The sequence below is a fragment of the Lampris incognitus genome, chromosome 13 (genome assembly GCF_029633865.1).
Source record: "Lampris incognitus isolate fLamInc1 chromosome 13, fLamInc1.hap2, whole genome shotgun sequence".
Lineage (NCBI taxonomy): Eukaryota > Metazoa > Chordata > Actinopteri > Lampriformes > Lampridae > Lampris > Lampris incognitus.
Genome location: NC_079223.1, coordinates 8,147,939 through 8,169,425, shown reverse-complemented (window position 1 = coordinate 8,169,425; position 21,487 = coordinate 8,147,939). Strand labels below are relative to the sequence as shown.

Here is a 21,487-nt window from a genome sequence, read left to right as displayed (position 1 = left end):
AGAACTCTGTTTTGTTAACTATATCTAAGTTACAACTGAAAGCTCTTATTTTTGCCCCAAAGAGTGAATAAATGCTATAATGCAATTTAAAATGCAGTTTCTACTGTTTCTATCAAATTGCAACCCCCCTCCCCCAAGATCAGGTGGAGGGGTCCTCGGGGTAGATCAAAAATACGCAGGGGGTCCAGGACCCCAAAAAGGTGGAGAACCACTGCTCTAGAGAAACATACAAACATGGACTCCTCTTGATTTCTGGTGTTATCTGTCCATTCACCACCGTTTCCTCGGGTGGAAGACGAAGAACATATCAACATATACCCATTTCCTATAGGCCTACGTATGGAGGCATAAATTTGTGGCCCGGAAGACACATTTTACATTTGTCAGTCAATTTATCAACCATTTTGACCATCCAATAAATCAATAAACAGCCTTAATCATCCGTGGTAAGCATGCTGAAAATATAAACATACAGATTTGCCAAGATAGGTGATTAAAAGTGGAGAACTGTGTACAAGTTTGCTAATTTGACAGTTGAAACTGGCACGGCAGTCAACAAGTGTGTAAAACAGCATTATTTATTAAATTTTACAAGCGTCTTCAATCTTCAGAGAACACGTGGAGAGGAGGCGAGCAAGACTCTCGGTGTGTAATTACTTTTTTGGCGACTTCTTTCAGATGAGGGAAAACACGATCACAAGGTATCGTCCAACGTATAAGGCTAAGATGAGCCGGGAGGAGATAAGACCCGAGTAACAGGATGTTGACAGAAACTCAAAATGCCGGTCTGGGGTCTTTCCTCTTTATCTTTCAATTTTATTGCAACTGCAAATTAAAAATCAAAAAAATCAAAATGCTCAACGATGAGAAAAGACAACTCATTCCACAAACAGCCAACATCCCCTAACTCAGGAGGAGAATCGAGTCCCGAGTCATTTCATCCCTTTAAGATTACTTGGATAACCAATATGGCAGGCTAAGGATTTGCTGACTTTGTGCCAACTGTGTTGAACAAGTACTACAGAGAGGAGATTTGTCCTTGTTAATCCGCCATTACATTATACAACCACCTAATGAAACGATGTGGGTGTTGCATGACTTTGGTGGTGATGGGATGGTGGTGGGGGGGGAGGGGGGGGCTGAGGGCACAGCATTCCTCAAGATGTGAACGCCGGTTAATAGCGAGCATAAAGTACAAAGAAAACCTAGAGGCATGTTTGGAAAACCTCAAGTATAATCCCCGTGCCATTACATGGGTTAATGAGTTACTGCAGGGCTTAAAATATGCGAGGAGTAACACGTAACACAGCTTTAAATTCCTTTGTTCGCTGTGCGGCAAAAGCTGCAAAAAGGTTCATGACCTTCTATAAAACCACCGGTGGCATAATCCAAGGTGTTCCATAACATGGGACACGCTTTCTCATTAACATAATGGGCCGTGTGCCATGTGACAATAAATAGAGCAGACTGGGGGGGGGGCTGATGGGCCGAGCTTATGGATGTTCGGGGGTTGTCATGGCAACCGCATCCTCGGAGGCTGTGCCATCGCGAAGCGAGAGAGGGAGCCCGGTGCAAGGTATATTGGGTTATTAGGTCACGTCAAAATCACCATGCTCAGAAAAGCACGATGAAAGCGAGTCATTACAACATCCGAGAAGCATTAAAAAACAGGAAAAAAAAGGAAATAAAAAGAACCCCTTTTTTCAGGTAATCTGATCGGGTGGGGTGAGGTGGGGCTTACATCAGTGTACCTTCACAGCGGCGCTATTAGACTAGACAGTTCTGTGGGTCTTTGTCTCGGGCTGCTGGTATGGCGGCACTTGATATGATGTGTTCTTGTGTAGCGCTGTGTGCAGGGCTTCTGTTGCCAGCGGCAGGACAACGCTCAACGGCGACAGAAGAACATATCTGGGAAAAACGTCTTAAAACACACTGAAGAAGCGGGAGACAAATTAAATACGTTTTTTTTTTCCTTATGCAAGCAAAAGTCTTTCCATATGACAGTGGACACTGAAGAAAAACAGTAAGGCACTCAGTATTTACAGGTACTGTATAGCAAAGTTTAGTCATTTCCCTGCACTTAAATGGTAAAAAAAAATGCAAAAGAAAATAGGAATTTCTTTAAATATATAAAGTAAAAAACTCTCATCTTTCTCATATCAAACATAACACACTGATGATTGGTGATGTAATATTAAGCACAAGCCAGCAAAACGCTGAAAGAGAAATTTCACAGTATTAAAACAACAACGTTAAGGAGTCTGATAGTTACTGTGAGTGTGTAGACAACATAGATATTTTACAGCACCACGGTGCTTGCAGTTTGTATACTGGGACCAGTCTTCGTGTGAGATGGTGGACTTGGGCATTTTAACTCAGACAGGTGGTGACGCATTTGATTACCGCGTCCCTGAGAAGAAAGAGAAAAAAACAAATGGCTTGAATCACGAACAATATCCACATTTCTGCTGATCATGAAACAAAAAGCAAAAGCATTAAAAAGGGAAAACCACGGTGTGGTTTGTTTTGTATTAACCAGGAACAAACGAGGGCTTCATAATTTTCCGGCACAAATTCCTAAACGTCTGTCATGCATACCAAACTAAAAGGGGGATGAGAAAAGCACACTTCCTGCCTTTGTTATCGCGGCTTGGGTGGGGCTGATCATGAATAAGTGAACGTGTTTTGGCGGGGAGTCACTACACATTCAGAGTGACGGGTCTCCCCCTCTTACAGGTACTGTAAGTGGAGGGATGATGCAATGCAAGCCGTCACCAAGGCAACAGCAGACCGCTGCCTCTTGTGCTCCTCCAGCACTGATGCTCTCGCCATCGGTGTGTTGCCATGCAGACTTTTCCTGCCACGCTGGAATTTCAGTGGCGGAAGTGTGAAACCAGTTAGTTAAATACAAAATAAATAAATAAAGCAATACAAAAAAAATTTGAAAAAGGGTGGAGATGGTGGTAGTGATGGGGGTTCAGAACTCATCTTTGAGGAGAGGGGGTTGGCGGGTAGACAGGTGACCCACTCCCTCTACTGCTCTGATCCCTCCCTGAGGCGCATACAAAGAACACTCGGCATCAGCGTCCCTTGTTAATCCTTGTTTGCCGCACCCCACACAGCCCCAGGTTTGAGTTTTGTACCTCAGGGGATGCTGCTATTTTTGCTTTTAAAACAAATGCTGCATGAATAAATGATAACTTTGCCAGACGTCCCCCATTTCTGATGAAACAGCTGAGTAGCGGGTGCCCCGGCATGCTGAGAGGACCACATGCAGCAGGTTTTACTGCCGTCTGCGAGTGTGCGAGGTTATAAATAGAGACGACGAGGTAAAATACATTAAGGGATCAGCTCAACCGGCCATGTGGTGTTGGGCTGAACAAGACATCAGGCATCAGGTATTGTTTGACTGATTGTGGACAAGTATGAGGAAGGGCTGGGGGGGGGGGGGGGCGGGGGGTAAATACTTTGTTTTTATGACAGTATGCCGTAGAGAAAGATAACATGGCAAACAATAAAAGGCGGAATAATCCAATTCTAACATAATGAAAAATGGATTAAAGCAAGAGGCTTAAACGGAGAGGAAAATAAATCTGTGATTAGAAACAAGGAATAAACACAAACAAAAATGGGGTCAAAAATAGACAAACATCAATTAACAACAAAAAGCTCAAATAAAAAGTCAGCTTCAAAATGCAGCGTGCAAGGACCAGTAAAAATGTGCATTTTTTTCCACGCAGACTGTTGCTTTAGACGGCTGGAACAGGGACGGTCTTTGTCTCGACTTTCTCGTGTTAGTATTCAGTGGGGGAGGGGACGGGAGAGGTGCTCGTGGGAGGTCTCTCAGCTGTCAGGACCGATTACAGGGTCTCCCACATACGAGGGGGCACTTATTCTGGGGGGGTGTCATTCAATAAGAGATAACCCCGTTCACAGCTGGACTGGCAAAAACAACATCAGGGCTCTGTTCTTTTGTTTTGGGGGAGCAGCGAGATGCTGAGCCACACGGCTCCGAGCAAACCCCCCGAACCTCAGGAGCAATCCCACATGATGACTCTTAATCGCTTGGCCACCACATTATTGTTTTTTAAGGTGGTGTCAGATGACCTCAGACTAAGATCTGAGCGTTAACCTGCTGATCTTGGAAGTTAACGTGGAACCTCTGAACGGGGGTCGGGGTTTTCAAAGAGCTGAATACAAGCTCACTGCAACGAACACGACGCCAAACCTTGGGCTGAATATTTTGAAGCACTGACTGTAAAGGTATTACCGCACAAAATGTGACTCCTGTTGATATTCTGCATTAAGCAAATAGCTTTACGGGCTAAAATACAGAGGGGCGGCAAACAAACAAGCTGCCATTTGTGTCACACTGGGTGCCTGGCCTCGCCCCCGGGGGGGATTACAGCCATATGGCGAAGGAAAACAGGCTGATGTGATGTTTAGAGGTAAATAAAAACATGTTTTTTATTCAAGGACCGCCATATCGTATTCCACACATTGTGTTTGTGTGTGGCCCGTTTAAAAAAGGCCCGTCTGTTGTGTGTTGACATGTTGAGATGTACGGCATCTGGATTCCCACCAACGGCTCAACCCACAGATGTATGTGGATCTCTTACAGCCTCAGCTGACTATTACAGTCTCCATTATAGAAATTCCAGATTGAACATCCAGCTTTCCTTCATTTTTCTTTAGAAATGCAGTGGCTGGGCATCCGGGTGGCGTAGCGGTCTATTCCGTTGCCCACCAGCACAGGGATCACTGGTTCGAATCCCTGTGTTACCTCCGGCTTGATCAGGAATCCCTACAGACACAATCGGCCGTGTCTCCAGATGGGAAGCCGGGTGTGGGCATGTGTACTGGTCGCCACACTAGCGCCTCCTCTGGTCAGTCGGGGCGTCTGTTCAGGGGGGGAGGGGGAACTGGGGAGGAATAGCGTGATCCTCCAAAGCGCTACGTCCCCCTGGCGAAACTCCTCACTGTCAGGTGAGAAGAAGCGGCTGGTGACTCCACATGTATGGGAGGAGGCATGTGGTAGTCCGCAGCCCTCCCCGGATCAGCAGAGGGGGCGGAGCAGCGACCGGGACGGCTCGGAAGAGTTGGGTAATTGGCCAAGTACAATTGGGGAGACAAAGGGAGGAAAAAAATGCAGTGGCCACTGGAGCTCAGTCTTGCTAAAAAGTACAACTGGATAAGTGACTTGTACTCGAGTCATTACTGACCTCACTGACGGCTGAGCGTGAATGTAAACTTCATAATGACAGCAGGTATATACATCACCAACTAGACGTGGGTCAAAGGTTAGCACATGACGCTGGTTTTCTCACCTGGCGAATGGAATGTAGGAGATGCTATACCTGAAAGAGAAGACAAGAACAGGGCAGAGTCACAGCCGATGCCGACACATTAAATCACCGACAGAAAGAGAGGACGCTCAGTAACACAACAGGTAAAACGTGGCAATGAGCACTTCTGAAGCATTTAACAACTCGAAAGGTCAATAAAATATGATTCAGAACCAAACACAGTTTGTTACAGCCTATGAGGCTGTCATACTTTCAGTACAACGTCAAAATGTGAAAATATATAATAATAATGAATTACATTAATTAATATTAAATGATCCATCCATTATCCAAGCCGCTTATCCTGCTCTCAGGGTGGCGGGGGTGCTGGAGCCTATCCCAGCAGTCACTGGGCGGCAGGCGGGGAGACACCCTGGACAGGCCGCCAGGCCGTCACAGGGCATAAATAATTTATCATGCAAATTTTATCTGCATGATAGCCTCTTGAACAGGGAAGATTAATTTAAGTCTATATCAAATTATACAATATCAAATATGAAGATATAAAATCCAAACATATAATAGCAAAGGCTTTTTCACTTCCCCATTGAACGCTGCTGCGCATCTGTGTTTTCTTGTAAATACTTCTCTCAGTTCCTATTCCTCAGGCATGGTGTTAACCACCCCGACAAACATAAATCATTACACACTACCCGTTGTTGTATTTTCATGAAAGAAAAGAATCTTATCTTGTTCCTTTGCCACCTAAACACGGATGCAGTTAGTGTCTGAAATGCATCCAATGTTGTACCAACTGTACCTTTAATAAAGGCAGACTTCCAGATCACCACACATCATTAGCATATTCAGATTACCATGGGATTTAACAGGCGCCGTCTTAAATCTCTCTTTAGTGGTGTAATTTAACACAGCAAAGTGTAAATATGTGCACTTAATGATGCATCAACATAATTAAAAGGATTATAGCCACTAAAGCACACCAGCATCTTTGACACACCCGGGCCGGTGGATTAGACCAGCGTCCCTGTGCGGACTGAGGAGGTAAACTAATCTATCAGCCGACGGCTCATCAGACAAACACAAAAGCCAAACACTAAGTATGCAGTCTTCTACTGGAGGCAACTGCCATATAACCACTGGTGACTGAAGTAGTTCCTGCTATTTTATTCAACAATAGGGTTTTTAAATTACACGGAACAAACACCAAAACCTATTTTAACATGTTTTATTCGGTAATTCAAGTATTTGGGAGCCAAAATAAAGTTTTTAAATGACAACACAGTTACCTATTTTAGTGATTTCTCGTCAAAGAATCCACCGTGAGATTTGATCACCGCTTTGCAAGTTTTAGGCATTTGGGAGATTAGAAAGACAGCCCCTTTATTTTGTCATTGTATTCTTACAATGAATTCCATCCATCTATCCATCCATCCAACCATCCAGCCATCCATCCGACTCCACACAGAAAGGACCCGGGACGGCCTGGGGTTCGAACCCAGGGCCTTGATGCTGTGCGGCAGCAGTGCTAACCTCTGGGCCACTGTGCGTATATCAATTTTAGACTGAAATATTGCCCGTAGGCGCGTCTTCGACACACACGTCATGAACCTCACGACCCTTTTCTTGACAAGTTCTTCCCGCAGAGTCGACGGTTGGATCCAAAGATTTCATACTTCGATTAATCGGTTGGTGAATCCTTTTTCCATCTTCCATGGCCATGCCTCTGAGCCCACGCCAACCTTTTTTTTATTTTGACCTCTTAATAATGGTTTTCTGGCGGCCACAGGCCCATCTCATCCAGCTTGGTTTAGGCGGCGTTTTGCAGCTGACACCGACACAGGAATTTCCGTTTATGTTGAAATCTGCAGAGACTGTAGGTGTTGTAAGGCTTCAACTCTTCCTCCCGAGTGTAAATCTCTTATCTTCTGGTTTTTGTTGTTGCCCGAGCATGGACCACGGACCTGGCAAGACTGTCAGGGTCCAGGTCCTACCTACTTCTGAACATCAAACGTGCAAAAAAATTAGAATCCACCAGTAGCCACACATATCACACACTGCTTCCCTGTCCACCCCCACACAGCCTACCAGAAAGCACAAATCTGGTTATCTAAAATGTATTAGGGCGCCCAGGTGGCATAGCGGTCTATTCCGTTGCCTACCAACACGGGGATCGCCGGTTCAAATCCCCGTGTTACCTCCAGCTTGGTCGGGTGTTCCTACAGACACAGATGGCTGTGTCTGCGGGTGGGAAGCCAAATGTGGGTGTGCCCCGGTTGCTGCACTAGCGCCTCCTCTGGTCGGTCAGGGCACCTGTTCAGGGGGGAGGGGGAACAGCGTGATCCTCCCATGCGCTACGTCCCCCCTGGTGAAACTCCTCGCTGTCAGGTGAAAAGGAGCGGCTTGCGACTCCACATGTATCGGAGGAGGCATGTGGTGGTCTGCAGCCCTCCCTGGATTGGCAGAGGGGGTGGAGCAGCAAGAGTGGGGTAATTGGCCGGGTACAACTGGGGAGAAAAAGTGGGAAAAATCCCCCCCCCCAAAAAAGTATTGGCTACTTCTGTCATGTGACCTGATTCGAATTTTCACACACCAACGCTGCTCCCCTCATACAGTTAACGTTACGCCGCTGCTTCATTCTTGGCTTATCTAATTAGCTTTTATTGAATAATAGAAATGCCGGAAAAAACAGATTTTTTTCAGGGCAATGCCGATGAAAGCTGGGGAGAGGAATGCTGTCAGGGATTTTTTTGGCAACAGTGGATGTTTTGGGGGATTGCCAGGGACTTGATCCAGCACAACGGCACACGGAGCCAGTTCTTCAGCAATATTTAAAGAGCAGTGGTGCGTTGGGCGTTCCCTTTTAAATTCTATGTGAGTCTCTAAATAATGTCCATACATCCATCATCCAAACCGCTTATCCCGCTGTCAGGGTCACGGGGATGCTGGAGTCTATCCCAGCAGTCACTGGACGGCAGGCGGGGAGACACCCTGGACAGGCCGCCAGGCAATCACATGACACACACACACACACACACACACACACACCCCTAGGGACAATTTCAGTACGGCCGAGTCACCTGACCTACAGGTCTTTGGACTGTGGGAGGAAACCCACGCAGACACGGGGAGAACATGCAAACTCCACACAGAGGACGACCCGGGATGACCCCCAAGGTTGGACTACCCTGGGGCTCGAACCCAAGACCTTCTTGCTGTGAGGCGACTGCGCTAACCACTGCACCACCGTGCCGCCCCCGCTACTCAATATCTCAAAACAAAAATGTATTTGATCGTCTGTGGTGCATTTTATTGGCAGTCTAAGCGAAGATCTTCAGTCAGCTGATAACAGAAACCATGTATGCGGACCTTCTCTTAAAGACCGTCTAAAGACCTTTAAATAATGTGTCAGCTGTAATATCGTGACGACCGTAAAAGTGGCCCCGGATGTCAAGACAGCTCAAAGTTGGGGAGTGAGGAGATGGCGGCATTGTGGGTGTGTGTGTGTGTATGTGTGTCCAAGGTTTCCCTGCTTTTGGTCTGTCCTTTACACTGCCAGTCTGCTTGAACCATTGAATGGTCCTTTGCACACCCTTGTATGAAACCTTGCCCTTTTTTGCAATGACACTCATGGAGTGGCCTTCTTTATAAAGACTGACAACAGCACTTCTGTTTTCAGAAGTAATTTCTTTTTTTCCCCCCTTACCAAGTATGATCCCTTTTCAAACTTGCATAACTCACTTCAGCCTGCAAGTAGTTATCTAACAGCGCTCACCTATTGCCCGTCAATTTATAGACAACCCCAGAGAATTCTGGGAAGTTTCTAGAGCATTAGGGAAGGGACTAATCTTGAATTTCCTAATAATCTCTGGAACCACATACAGCTGATTTCCAATATGAATTTGGAAATCAGCTACAACTCATGTAGTCATTCTAGACAAATACAAAATGTCTTAATTTTTTACAACTTCTTTCAACTGATTTTAAACCCACGTAGCTGCTTAACACTAACAGACACAGTAGAATCACTTTGCACATATGAAACAGAACCAGTTTTCCATCACTGGAAATGCTGATTCTATGTGAAACCACGCTGAGTGGTAGTATATGTTGAGAGGTTCGAGATCAAGCGCCTAAATTATTCAAAATATGCCAGGAATCCAGTACAGCGGTTGGAGGATTAATTGCGGGGTCTGCCCAGGTACGATTACAGTCTCAGTTGACCACCAGGGCACTCCTCTTCTGTCCTATAGACGTGGATATATGGAGAGCTGGAACAACTACTGTCAGACACATGCCATTCGATGGACCCCTTTACCCCCAAAAACACACAACAGCAGCGATTTGAATTTCTAACCCTAACCAAGTTCCAGATTTAAGTCACTGAACAAACGGACCACGGTACACAGGCATGCCACAGCACAGACCAAGTAAAACTTCCAGTTTCAACACCATTAAGTCCAGTTGTTCATATTTCACTATGTGCAAGTCAATATGATGTAAGATGCAACCTGAAAATAAACTCATGCTGAGTGGAAAAGAAAAAAAAAAAGAAGCCGAGCTCTGATGAAGCCTTTTTAAGAAGGTACGAATGCTGATCTTGGGTTAGTGAGGGGAAAAAAAAAAGTCAGATAAGCCTTTTCAATGTGGGGTGGCTACTGGTGTGTGAGGGTGGATGTGGGGAGTTGTGTGACTACACCCAGTCTCAACTGTGAGTAGCCTCGGGTTGTTCCGCCGAGTCATAACCAGGTTTGATAGCTAAGCCCTATGACTGGACTTTGCCCGGCATTCTCCGTGGCTCAGCAGCAATAACAGCTCCCAGAGACACAACTGACCAGACACGTCTGAGTGCTGGCGTGGGAGTGTACCGTGTCCTCAGCCTGCGTGTGTGCGATGGACTTTAGACATGGGACTTGCAGTTGCCAAGGTGACGCCTCGCAATCAAGGCGAAGCGCAGGCACAGCGGAAATGACTGTACAGCACGTTAAGAGTGACAGCAGAGCAATTACATGGGCGACAAAGTCTTGGCCGGTGACGGGTTTCTGCTGGGCTGAGACCATCCACTCCCTTTCTCTCCAACTGCTGGGGGAATATGTTCCCATATGCGCCTATGGAAGGAAATTCTTTGACACCGCTGTGCAAACGCACCTTGATGAAAACACGATTGCCGACATGCTCACAGTAAATCTCTGACAGGACTTATTACCCACTGGTAGGGGGCATCTCAAACCTATTACCCTGTAAGGAATCAAACTACGTATAGCCGTGACTGACTATTATTTGTGTTCTACCTCTAATTTAACAGACTTACTGTCTGAACCATCCATCCGTCGGTGCTTCTTGGAATGAAAAAAGGAAACTTTGCCAGTGAGATGAAACCCAGCCACTGAGGATGCACGAGCCAGTGCATTCTTTGTGCCGGTCCCAAGCCCGGATAAATCGGGAGGGATGCGCCAGGAAGGGCATCCGGCGTAAAATCTTTGCCAAATCAAATATGCGGAGCATAAATAAAGATTTCCATACCGGAGCGGTCGAGGCCTGGGTTACCAGTGACCACCACCGGTACCGTTGGCCAGCAGGGTGCCGGTGGAAACTATGCTACTGTCGGGTGAAGGAGAAGGAGAGGGGGAAGGCATGTCCAGAGGCAGCGGGAGAGGAGGAAGGGGAGGAGTGTGGAGGTAAGAGTCGGAACTTTGAATGTTAGCACTATGACATGCAGGTGGCATGGCAGAGGAAAATGCAGAGGGCAGGAAGAGATGGAAACGGATGTTCTGCTGTGGCGACCCCTAATGGGATCAGCCGTAGACTGTCTGAAATATCCATCTGTCTGTGCTTCCTGGAATAAAAAAGGAACCTTTGGAATTTAAAGAATTAGGTTTCTCTCTGCTCCTGACACTTCCCTCTTTCTTAAGAGGCCATAACAACACGGGACCATGCAGACGCCTGGCAGCCTGCCCTGGAGGCTACTCGCATCACCACTGACCAAGCAGGTAAGACAATCTCACGTCAGTCGCTGCTTGACGAAATTAGGGCAAAAGTTAATTGATGGAATTTTCCATTATCGAAAAATTCAAATCCCCTCTCGTTACATAATGCTCATTATATTACACTGTTCATGCATACCCGAAGCAATTACAATGCAAAGCAATTACATTACAAGAACAGTGACCCTTTGTTGGGCTTTTGACTGGTCCGCTGACCGACCAACCAGAGGGTTTAGGCACATAACAACTGTTGCAGACATGCTGTAATGTATATGTCTGTAATGTAATAGCCCTACGTCTGACATATAGATTGCTAAATGTCCTTCAATCTGATACAGTCTGCATGCGGACATGGTTGTAAATGTTTTATCATGTAAAGAAACTCCATGGCATACTGAAGGCCTTGTCACTGACATTAAGAGGATATCTGAAACCCCTGGCTCCAAATGTGGTCAGAGATCGATCCGAGGGTACACAGTTAGCACAAGTGTCCGCAGCCTGGGTGCCAGCCATGATGTTCAGGCGTCAGAAAATGTGTCCGTTATTTCAACAGTTTTCCTGAAAAATTCACATAATGCCAAGTCACTGTACCCAAGATGTGTCTTATTACAGAGATTCTGTTTAAAGAAACGCATGACGTAAATAGAAATAAAAGTCAATTAAAACAACACGTGTTTTCAGTGGAAACAGACACTCATTTGTCTAACTGCAACAGCAACCGAGCAGCACGGGGTAAGGACCGGACTTGACAAAGGGTCGATTATTTACACAAAGTAGACTGTCCTCAAAGAATGCCAACACTGGAAACGTGCACTAGGACAGTGGCCCTCTGAGTTAATTTACAAGACGTGCAGCACCTACCCAGGTGGCAAATCAAACTGGTCCATTGCCAGTTTGTTCACCTCAGCTTACTGACAGTTAAAGCGAGCTGAAGCAGCTGGACCAAGGAGCTAATCCCTGTCACGTGAATGTGTCTGTGTCCAAATAGGTGAGACTGTCACACAGACTACGCCACCTGCGCTACAGTGGAAGGATGGCTGGGAGCGCCGGGAAGCACTTACCAAGTCATCGCCAAGAACTGCAGAATGCAGAAGAGGATGGCCAAGCCCTTTCTCTGCCACTGTGCACAGAAAACAAAAACAGTCAATCTCCAAATCTGTTCCCGGCAAACTAAGACATAGCCGAGCTGCTTTCAGTCTATTTTCAGCCTACTTACCCACAATGCTGCACAAACTGTCAAGACGAGGCAGAGCTGGGGAGAGAAAAAAGGAAATGTAAGCCTCTGGCAAACCTGAAGAATAAATGCAAAACTCCCACAGTGTTGGGCACTTCAGTTGACTTCCTTGAAACGGCAACAGGAGAAGCCAGGGTTCTAACAACAAAACACTCATCACAGATCACTCGGCAGATTATCAGTTACGATCTGAACTGTGTTGTCTAGATCAGTGAAGACGTGGCCTCTATCTTCTGAATCCCCTAAGACCACATGGCAGGGAGCTCCAAATCTTTAACTGAAGATGACCCAATACTCCAACATAAATACACTAAGGCTACTCGAACCCCCGGTACTTTGTATTTCCCGGGTTTAGAGAGAGAGCCGCATGCGACGCTACAGTCGGTATGAATTTGTTAAGCATATGCCACCAAATACATGGAGACTTGGTGAGACAGCTAACAGTCTGAGCAAATGTTGAAAGAAAAAACAAATGGAAGTATTTACCAGCATGACCACGGTGGCGATCAGCCTCGTTGGTTCAAACATGCGCTTCAGTTGTTTTAACGGTCCCATCAGGAAACAGGTGCTGCAAACGAGACAAAATTGAAATTGGTTAAGTTGATAACACATTAGGGTAAAAGAAACATGCAATTTTCCTAAAACATGGCACATTATATACACGGGCTGGGTTGGGGACGTCCCCGTTACCAAGACAGAAAGAATTATTTCAAGAATGGCGACTCACAATTAAGAGTCCAAACCCATTAAAACAGAATTAGAGTGGTTTCTTAACGTTACGTACAATCACAAAATCCAAGAGTCTCAACTGATTTCTGATTTGGGAGCCTCTGTGATCACCCAGAATGTGAGCATTTGGTAAAAGGTAGATTTTGATTTAATCTATGCGAGTTATTTGAAACAAAGGTCACGAGAGTTCTTGGTCCTGTTTGCTCTCCTTGTTGTAAGGTTTGTTTGAGAGCGTACCGTGCAGCTTTATTTGGACGTTATTGTTTAATTCTTGTGAATGATAATATGACTGATTTATCCCTAATTAGATTTATTGAAGGAAACGGGGTCACACTATAAGTTCTGCGTAAGAGTACTACATTACCCACGATGCTTTTGGCACAGTAAGTAACAAAGGGAAAAAACCATTTCAGTGTGTGTGTGTGTATGTGTGTATGTGTGTGTGTGTGTGTGTGAGTGTGCACAGCCTCGAGCTGGCAGTTCAGAGCGATTTCTCCGTGTGTTAGACTGCTTTAACTCCAGCAAAGGCTCCGTTCTACATCAAAGTTTCAGTCATTATTGTTAACTATGATCCCTAAAGAAGAACGCATACTCCTGGCTGCTTATCCTCACCTCAGCTATATGTTTGGGAGGCTAATTACACAACATCTATACAAAGTCCACCTACACACGTTAGGGGTCTTTGGATTGATAATGAAATTAAATTTCTTTTGATTTCCCAGAACTCCCGCCCCCCCCCCTTTTCTTTTTTTTTTGCCCACCACATCTAAATTTGTGTTCTACATTATGACATTCTGTCTCAGTTCTTACTATGCCCTACCACCGATGACCAATTTAGGCCTCCCACGACATCCACACCCACCCACCACGACCGAGCAAGCTGGTTTCCTGCAGCTAACCACTTCATGGCAGAGATAACGGCTTGATGTCAGAAGATGACACAGAGAGGCGTTCCCCTTCAGCCGGCCAGCGCTGCGACTGAACTGAGCTGAGCGCGTCTACGCACCGCCTGGCGCGTCACCGCCGTCGCATGACACATGAGACCCGTCTGCGCTGACGCAAACTCCTTCTTATGGCGTGCGCCGGTTTGTCAAGTGTTCGGCGTGACAAACGCCGATGACATTCACTCCCACGCGGCTGCGGCCGCCGACGGATCTTGCCAGTGGCTGTCTCGACAGCGGGCTCTTGCCGTCCCTGACGTCAACATAGAGGAAAACTGAACGTTACGGAAGGACGCCTGGCGGCTGCTCGGCCGGCAAATTACATAAGCAGAACCCCGGCTTCAAAGCTGACTTTGCTTCACTATTCCAACAGTGGCAGGCCAAAGTAACGCCCGTCTGATCCCAATCCAGAAAAACCCCATCTAGAGAAATCTGCTGAAGCCTCACAGAATACCCCTCGGCAAATAATATATAAATAAATGACTCAGCGACATAAGTTAAGAGAGCACTAAAACAACCTGGGAGTAATTGTTTTTCACACTTGTGTCATAGACATGTCACCTCGTTGACGCCCGTGAGCCTTCCAGTCAGTGGCGCCCCCAAGGGGTGGCCAGGGGTGGCCACGGCCACTCTGATACTATCCCAGGCCCCCCCGCTGGCCCCCCCCAGTCACGAGTCGCATATGCAGAATATGCTTCTGATTATGCATCATATGCTTCTATCTGATATTTTACATTAGGCGCTGTTCATTTAAATCAATAATGTATATTTTTCTTAACTCTCATATTGACAGTTTTCAACTAGCCTATACAGTATACTACAACAGCGTCATAGTATTCCCGAAATTCAGTCATGGCTTTTGGTTTTGGTGTGCCACCCCAAGATTTTCAGTGGCCCCATTTGGCCCCCCCTATGAAACATTTCTGGGGGCGCCACTGCTTCCAGTAATGTCAGGTCTGCAGGGAGACCGCTGGGCCCGTTTTAATGCTTGTGGTCAAAATCGCACCTAATTGACAAATGCTGCGTGACGTCACATCTCCACATATGTGACACAGTCGTGCTCGGCAACGATATGCGAGGCTCTGAAAGCACGCGGCGCTCCGGTTTCCTTCACGCGCATCTCTGTGAAAACATACTGGACATACGACACCACACACCTGAAAGAGATTTTCCTGCCCTGAAAACAACGTCCCACTAACAGACCGCCAGAAACCTGTGGAAGATGCGAGGCGGCGGCAGCTGTAGTCCACATTAGTTTCTATTTATTACAGCTACGTTTTCAAGACGCTATTGTCAATTTAACAGTAACATGTTTTGAGCTGCTGATGAAGTTGAGTTTTTTTTTTTTTGGAGTTTCCCCCCCTTTTTCTCCCCAATTACTCCACTCTTCCGAGCCTTCCTGGTCACTGCTCCACCCCCTCTGCCCGATCCGGGGAGGGCTGAAGACTACCACGTGTCTCCTCCGATACATGTGGAGTCGCCAGCCGCTTCTTTTCACCTGACGTAGCATGTGGGAGGATCACGCCATTCCCTCCAGTCCCCCCCCCCCCGCAACAGGTGCCCTGACCAACCAGGGGAGGCGCTAGTGCAGCGACCAGGACACATAACCACATCAGGCTTCCCACCCGCAGACACGGCCAATTGTGTCTGTAGGGACGTCCGACCAAGCCGGAGGTAACATGGGGATTTGAACCGCCGATCCCCGTGTTGGTAGGCAACTGAATAGACTGCTACACTACCCGGACGCCTGCTAGTTGAGTTTTTAAACTTGTTTTATAATTACCAAAACCAGGACCATGTTCACATCAGGACAGCAGCTAAACAATGAGGGTCAGGTTATGTCTACCTGACAACTTACCAGTCTTTTATATTACACAACACACGGACAAGAAGTAAATCCGCCCCATCGTGTAGGAGCCTGGAAAAATTGACGGAACTAAAAATTCTACGAGGAAATCGACTAGCCGTAGCCTTTGGTGTTTAAATCGCTATTTATAGCTCTTCTTGAACCCCGACCTCCATCTTCAATGAGGAAAAAAGACAGACAAAATTGGAAACGCAGCACAACACATTTTACGACATCTTCCAATTTCGAATGAGCAGAGTACCGACGGTTTCACTGCGAACCCGGCACAGCTTGGACTGTGACTGTAAGCGGCAGAGTCTCTGAGGGGAAAAGACCTCGGACAACAAATACAACTCAGCCAAACTCCGTCATTATGAGTCTTTGAACGTCGAAAGAAGAGAAGGAAAGGGCGCGTACCCCCCCCCCAAAAAAAACCCAAACAGAACCATTCCACATCCCCTGCTGATATCTACTAGTTAAATCATGCTTTGGAAAATATGAAACATAACACCTTTCATTCTGAGTTTTCATCAGGCTGGTTCTGCGTAAAACTGTGAAGAGGTTAACTCAAGGACATTGCAATGACCATCACCTAATCTCAATGTCATTAGTGAACTAAGTCACCTAGAACTACTTACAAAGAAAATTACACATTCATACTCCAGTAAACCAAAGAGTGAATTTAGCTGTCACACTACCCAAATGCAATAACCTATAATATTTGCCACCTAATCCAAATGTGTTTTGTAAACAAAGATAAGTAGTCCAACTCAGCAGGGGGGAATAGCTTCACAGACAACTAAAAGTCAAAGACAGACTGCCAGTCTGTACCAGTCCAGAACTAGTTTCTAAGTCATTATTTACTGCCCTTGATGCACCCTAGACAATTTGGCTAAAACTGGAACATCCTGTGTGCATCATCAGAGGGATGTTGACAACACTACAGCTACTCAGGTAGTGAGTTCTGAGCCCAGACCAACAGCTAATCAGTGTAAAGAGGACAGAAAAGAGCTATGACTCATTCATCTCCATCAACAACCTTGCAGCAGAATGGTGCACAGTACAATCTGCCAAGTGCAGCATAGTACACCTTGACAAACCTCGCCACGACTTGTCAATGATTTTAGGAGAGCAAGGTATATCCATTAAAACCATTACTGGCCTTACATTTTACAAAAAAACAAAACGTAAAAAAAACAAAAAAACAACAAACAAACAAGATATTTGCAGTGTTCCTACAGTTTGCTAAGGTCCTCTTAACATCCATCCATTATCCGAACCGCTTATCCTGCTCTCAGGGTCGCAGGATGCTGGCGCCTACCCCAGCAGTCATTGGGCGGCAGGCGGGGAGACACCCTGGACAGGCCGCCAGGCCATCACACAGGGCCAACACACACACACACACACACACACACACACACACACACACACACACACACACACACACACACACACACACACACATTCATACCTAGGGACAATTTAGTATGGCTGAGTCACCTGACCTACATGTCTCTGGACTGCGGGAGGAAACCGGAGCCCCCGGAGGAAACCCACGCAGACACGGGGAGAACATGCAAACTCCACACAGAGGATGAACCGGGATGACCCCCAAGGTTGGACTACCCCGGGGCTCGAACCCAGGACCTTCTTGTACGGTGGCGCAGTAGTTAGCGCAGTCACCTCGCAGCAAGAAGAAGGTCATCTTAACAATCCTTAATAAATCACTACATCAGTAAGATTGACTTAACGGGAATCTACAACTCAGTTGTGTATACCAAGTGCTAGCACAGTGACTTGGGGAGGAAAAGCATTTTTGTGAAACAATGGGTTAACTTAAAAAGACATCCCTGTTGCACTTGTCAATGCTTAGATTAAATTTTGGCTAATTGCAAATTTGTCAATGAGAAAGTATTGGTTGCTGTGTTAACTGCAATATGCTACAATGGTAGGAAACATACAGTAGTATCATGAGACTATCAGAGATGAAAATACCTCAGCGAAAGAACAAGAGTCTTACCTTGCTAGTGACGCAATGTTCCCTAGTGTGTAAAAGATGGCAAAAAGTACAAGTCCATTTTTTAAAAACAGCAATGCTGTGCCCTGTGTAAACAACACAAGAAAAATTATTTTACAATTTCAAATGATTATTTGACCACACACTCATAAGAGAGCTACAGATAACTGAAAATAGCAAGCCTGAGGCACTAGCTCAGTTGAGATATTATTTGAAAAGATATGTTGAGATGAGATACTAGGCCTACTGCTTTCACTACTTTTTGGAGGAAAAGGGATAGCTGCCAGCAAATTGTGAAAGCCATGCTACTCATCCTTTACGGAACATAGACACCCCCTAGTGTCTAAATTACATAAGTTACAAAATACATTTCCTGAAACATTACCTGGATGGCCATAAAAATCAAATTATGGTTGAACACGCTTAGATTACAATAGCTATAGCAGATAGGGGAAACTGCCAGCTTACAAGAATCAACAATGAGCAGGAAGCGATCCAACCTTTCACCACCTCTCATCAGTGTGTGAGTTTGAGCCTTTTAGTGAATGTGTATCTGTGTGTAGTGGCTTTAATCTATTAGCAACTGCCACGACTTGATGTCAAACTAAAGATTCTCTCCATTTAGCTTATACTTAGCATCATAGAGCATGCATCTGTCTATCAGTGAAGTAACTACAACAAAGTATTTGCTCAACAACTATTGAGAGTCAAAGCTATCTTTATCTTAAATAATCGTAAAGGTTCGGGTTCAGGAATCTGTCCCATTTCACAGTACATACTGACACGTGTTACAAGAAGACACAACACATTAACACACATGCAATGCAGGGCTATAGTGTAAGGCATATCATAGATTTAGAATATTACACAAAATATATAGCTTCTACGTTGGGCTGAATTTTCAATAATTGTGTTTGATCAAGCAGCTTTTTTTTTATGGGAAACTTATTGCTTTCCCTTTTCAAGTGTGCCCCCAGTGATGCTTGTTTATATCAAGATCATTTTTCTTGACATATGAGAGGCAGTTACCACAGTGTAAGCAATGATGTTTCCGCTGTGTGCTCTTGACGTGTGAGGTACGTCAACAGCGGGCAGCTGAAACCAGTATGCCGAACATAAAACGCAGAGACACTCACAAATATAGAGCACAGGACGCCTGCAGCAAAACAGATGACAAACCATTTCACCCTGGTACTGTAGCTGAGAGTGGAGGCATCCATGATCTGGTAAGAACAATAGGAGGATGTCACAAGTCAAGAAATCTCATGACCCCATAAAATGACCTGCATGCATCCCTCTGATAAGCTTGAGCGCAGCAAATACACACAAAACAAAAAAATTAATGCACACACCGTTCATAGAGTAGGGTTTATATAGTGACGTTATATGATGCAAAGTCGCAGAATATAGGTAATAAAATCAGATACAGTTGACAGGATGGGTGTTGCAGATTTAAGTGAGGGTTTCCCTCCTTACTGCAAACTTTCTAGTTACTAAACTTCAGTACAAAAAAAAACTTACCTCGTTTTGTCCTCCCCTTGGGAAAGCATGTAAAAAGTTGTAACATAATACACAAACACATGTGATTAGCTGCCGAATAAAGAACTACGTTTGCAGCTCTGCTCGTTCAGATCGCAGCCACCGGGATGGGGTGAGGTGGGCAAAACTGAACAACAAATCCGTTGCCATCGCCCTTTAGCTTCACCGCCACAGATGGGAGTTCACCCTGGCGACCAGCCCCCCAGGGGGAAGCTAGCCTTAACTTACCGGCTAGCTAGCAGCAACGTGCAGGTTCAATGTGACAACAATGAGCCCGATAATATAATATGCCTCACTTTCATCCCACCCCCCCTCCCCCATGTCACCAAGGCAGCGTCGACGTTGGAAAACAAAGCCCAACTAGACGATCCTTGAACAGGATGTGCGCGTCCCTGACACCAGCCGCGTTAGCATTAGCATTAGCATGGAGTCACCTGTGCAGTGAGACCCAACTCTTCATTTTCCTCCTGGCCGCTCAGAACACGACGGAGCTTGTCCATGGTTGAGAGCGAATGTCTGCTCCAATTATCTTACGTTCTCTTCCTCTCTTTCTGAGATTTTTCCCCCCAGCTTCGCATCAACGGTCTCCCAAGCTCGACGACAGCGCCAGCGGTTGTGTCACTTCTTTACTTCCGGGTTGATCTCCCCGCCCCCCTTTTCCCCCCCAAGCTTGGCGGGTCAAAGGGAAACGATGGATAACAACAGACCCCGGGTCAGCGTTGCAGGGCGGCGGAGCCCCGGCCAGCTCTTGGCTCCGAGAGTGTTGAAATACACCAGCGGGGTTTAGGGGAATCATTTACGTTTCGGAGTTGTTCGGGAATATTCGGGAACGGCGTCGTTTGTTCGACTTCTTATTCGCTGCTTTGTCGCCGCCACGTGGCGTTATGCACACGAGGCAAGACAAATGAAATAGTGTAACGTGCACGGATAAGGACACGCGCTGGCCGCCGACGCGCGCGCCTGACCCTTTGGTCTAGCGGTTAGCGAGGCCTCCTGCGGTGCGGGCGACGCGGGTTCGCGTCCCGGCCGCGGCAGTTCCTGTGGTCGCGTTGCCCCCCCCCCCGAATTCGCTACAATACTCTTGTCGACAACGTGCAGCTTATTAGCACCGACTGGCTACACTTTTGATTTATCAACCCAGCCTAGGAGATTAAAACAAAACAAAACAACAGAACAGAGACCTAATAACGTTTCTGCCCCCCCCCCAAGTTTGTTGCACTATGTTGTCTATGTCATCTGTGAAGGGTAGTTATGTGATGATTTAATTCCTGTAGTCCTGTATGACCTAACCAGCATAGCTACCTCACAAGACACTGAAGCTGCTGTGCACTTAGGAAAATGTGTATTTCTGGTGAAAGGATGATTTTTACTATACATTAAAAAAAAATTGGAAAAATTTGAATTGTGTTGTTTCAGTGAACAAAAGTATTGATCCTATTTAGTTAAAAAAAAGGTTTTCTCTCACAATTAGTTTCTCCACTGAGCAAGATCACAAAGGTTTACTATGAGCAACCTCATTGCTGAACGTGTCCTCATACAACTTGAGTAATAATACCTAGATGCCACACTTTAAAAAAAAAATGCACTCATCACCTCAGGTCAGTTAGATTATCGCCCATTTAGCACAAAGTACGAAACAAAGTACAAAGTTAACAACTCCTCAGTCAATATCTGAGAAGCACTGATACAAAGCTATATTTGTAGCTTGACAGAATCATTGTTTATGTAATGTGGCATGTTTATTCTTTCATATTTGGCTGGCTGACATGGCTGGTTGGTGAGTTTTCAAAATATCAAGTGCAGAAGAATGAATACCTTGCATATGCTTAATTTTTGCAATTCCACAGAGAACAGACTGAAAAAAAGAAAATATGCATATTTCCAATTTTCCATA

General features: G+C 45.8%; 1 protein-coding gene across 1 annotated transcript; it reads right to left on the bottom strand.

Moving 5' to 3' along the window:
• Positions 1-400: 400 nt before the first annotated feature.
• Positions 401-20,236, bottom strand: sft2d1 (SFT2 domain containing 1). The gene is made up of 8 exons (XM_056291795.1): positions 20,028-20,236; positions 19,191-19,277; positions 18,058-18,140; positions 13,008-13,089; positions 12,504-12,539; positions 12,349-12,407; positions 5,328-5,357; positions 401-2,410 (listed from the first exon to the last, which is right to left on the bottom strand). The coding sequence occupies exons 1-8, from the start codon at positions 20,091-20,093 to the stop codon at positions 2,371-2,373; spliced, it is 483 nt and encodes a 160-aa protein (XP_056147770.1). The 5' UTR covers positions 20,094-20,236; the 3' UTR covers positions 401-2,370.
• Positions 20,237-21,487: the final 1,251 nt, after the last annotated feature.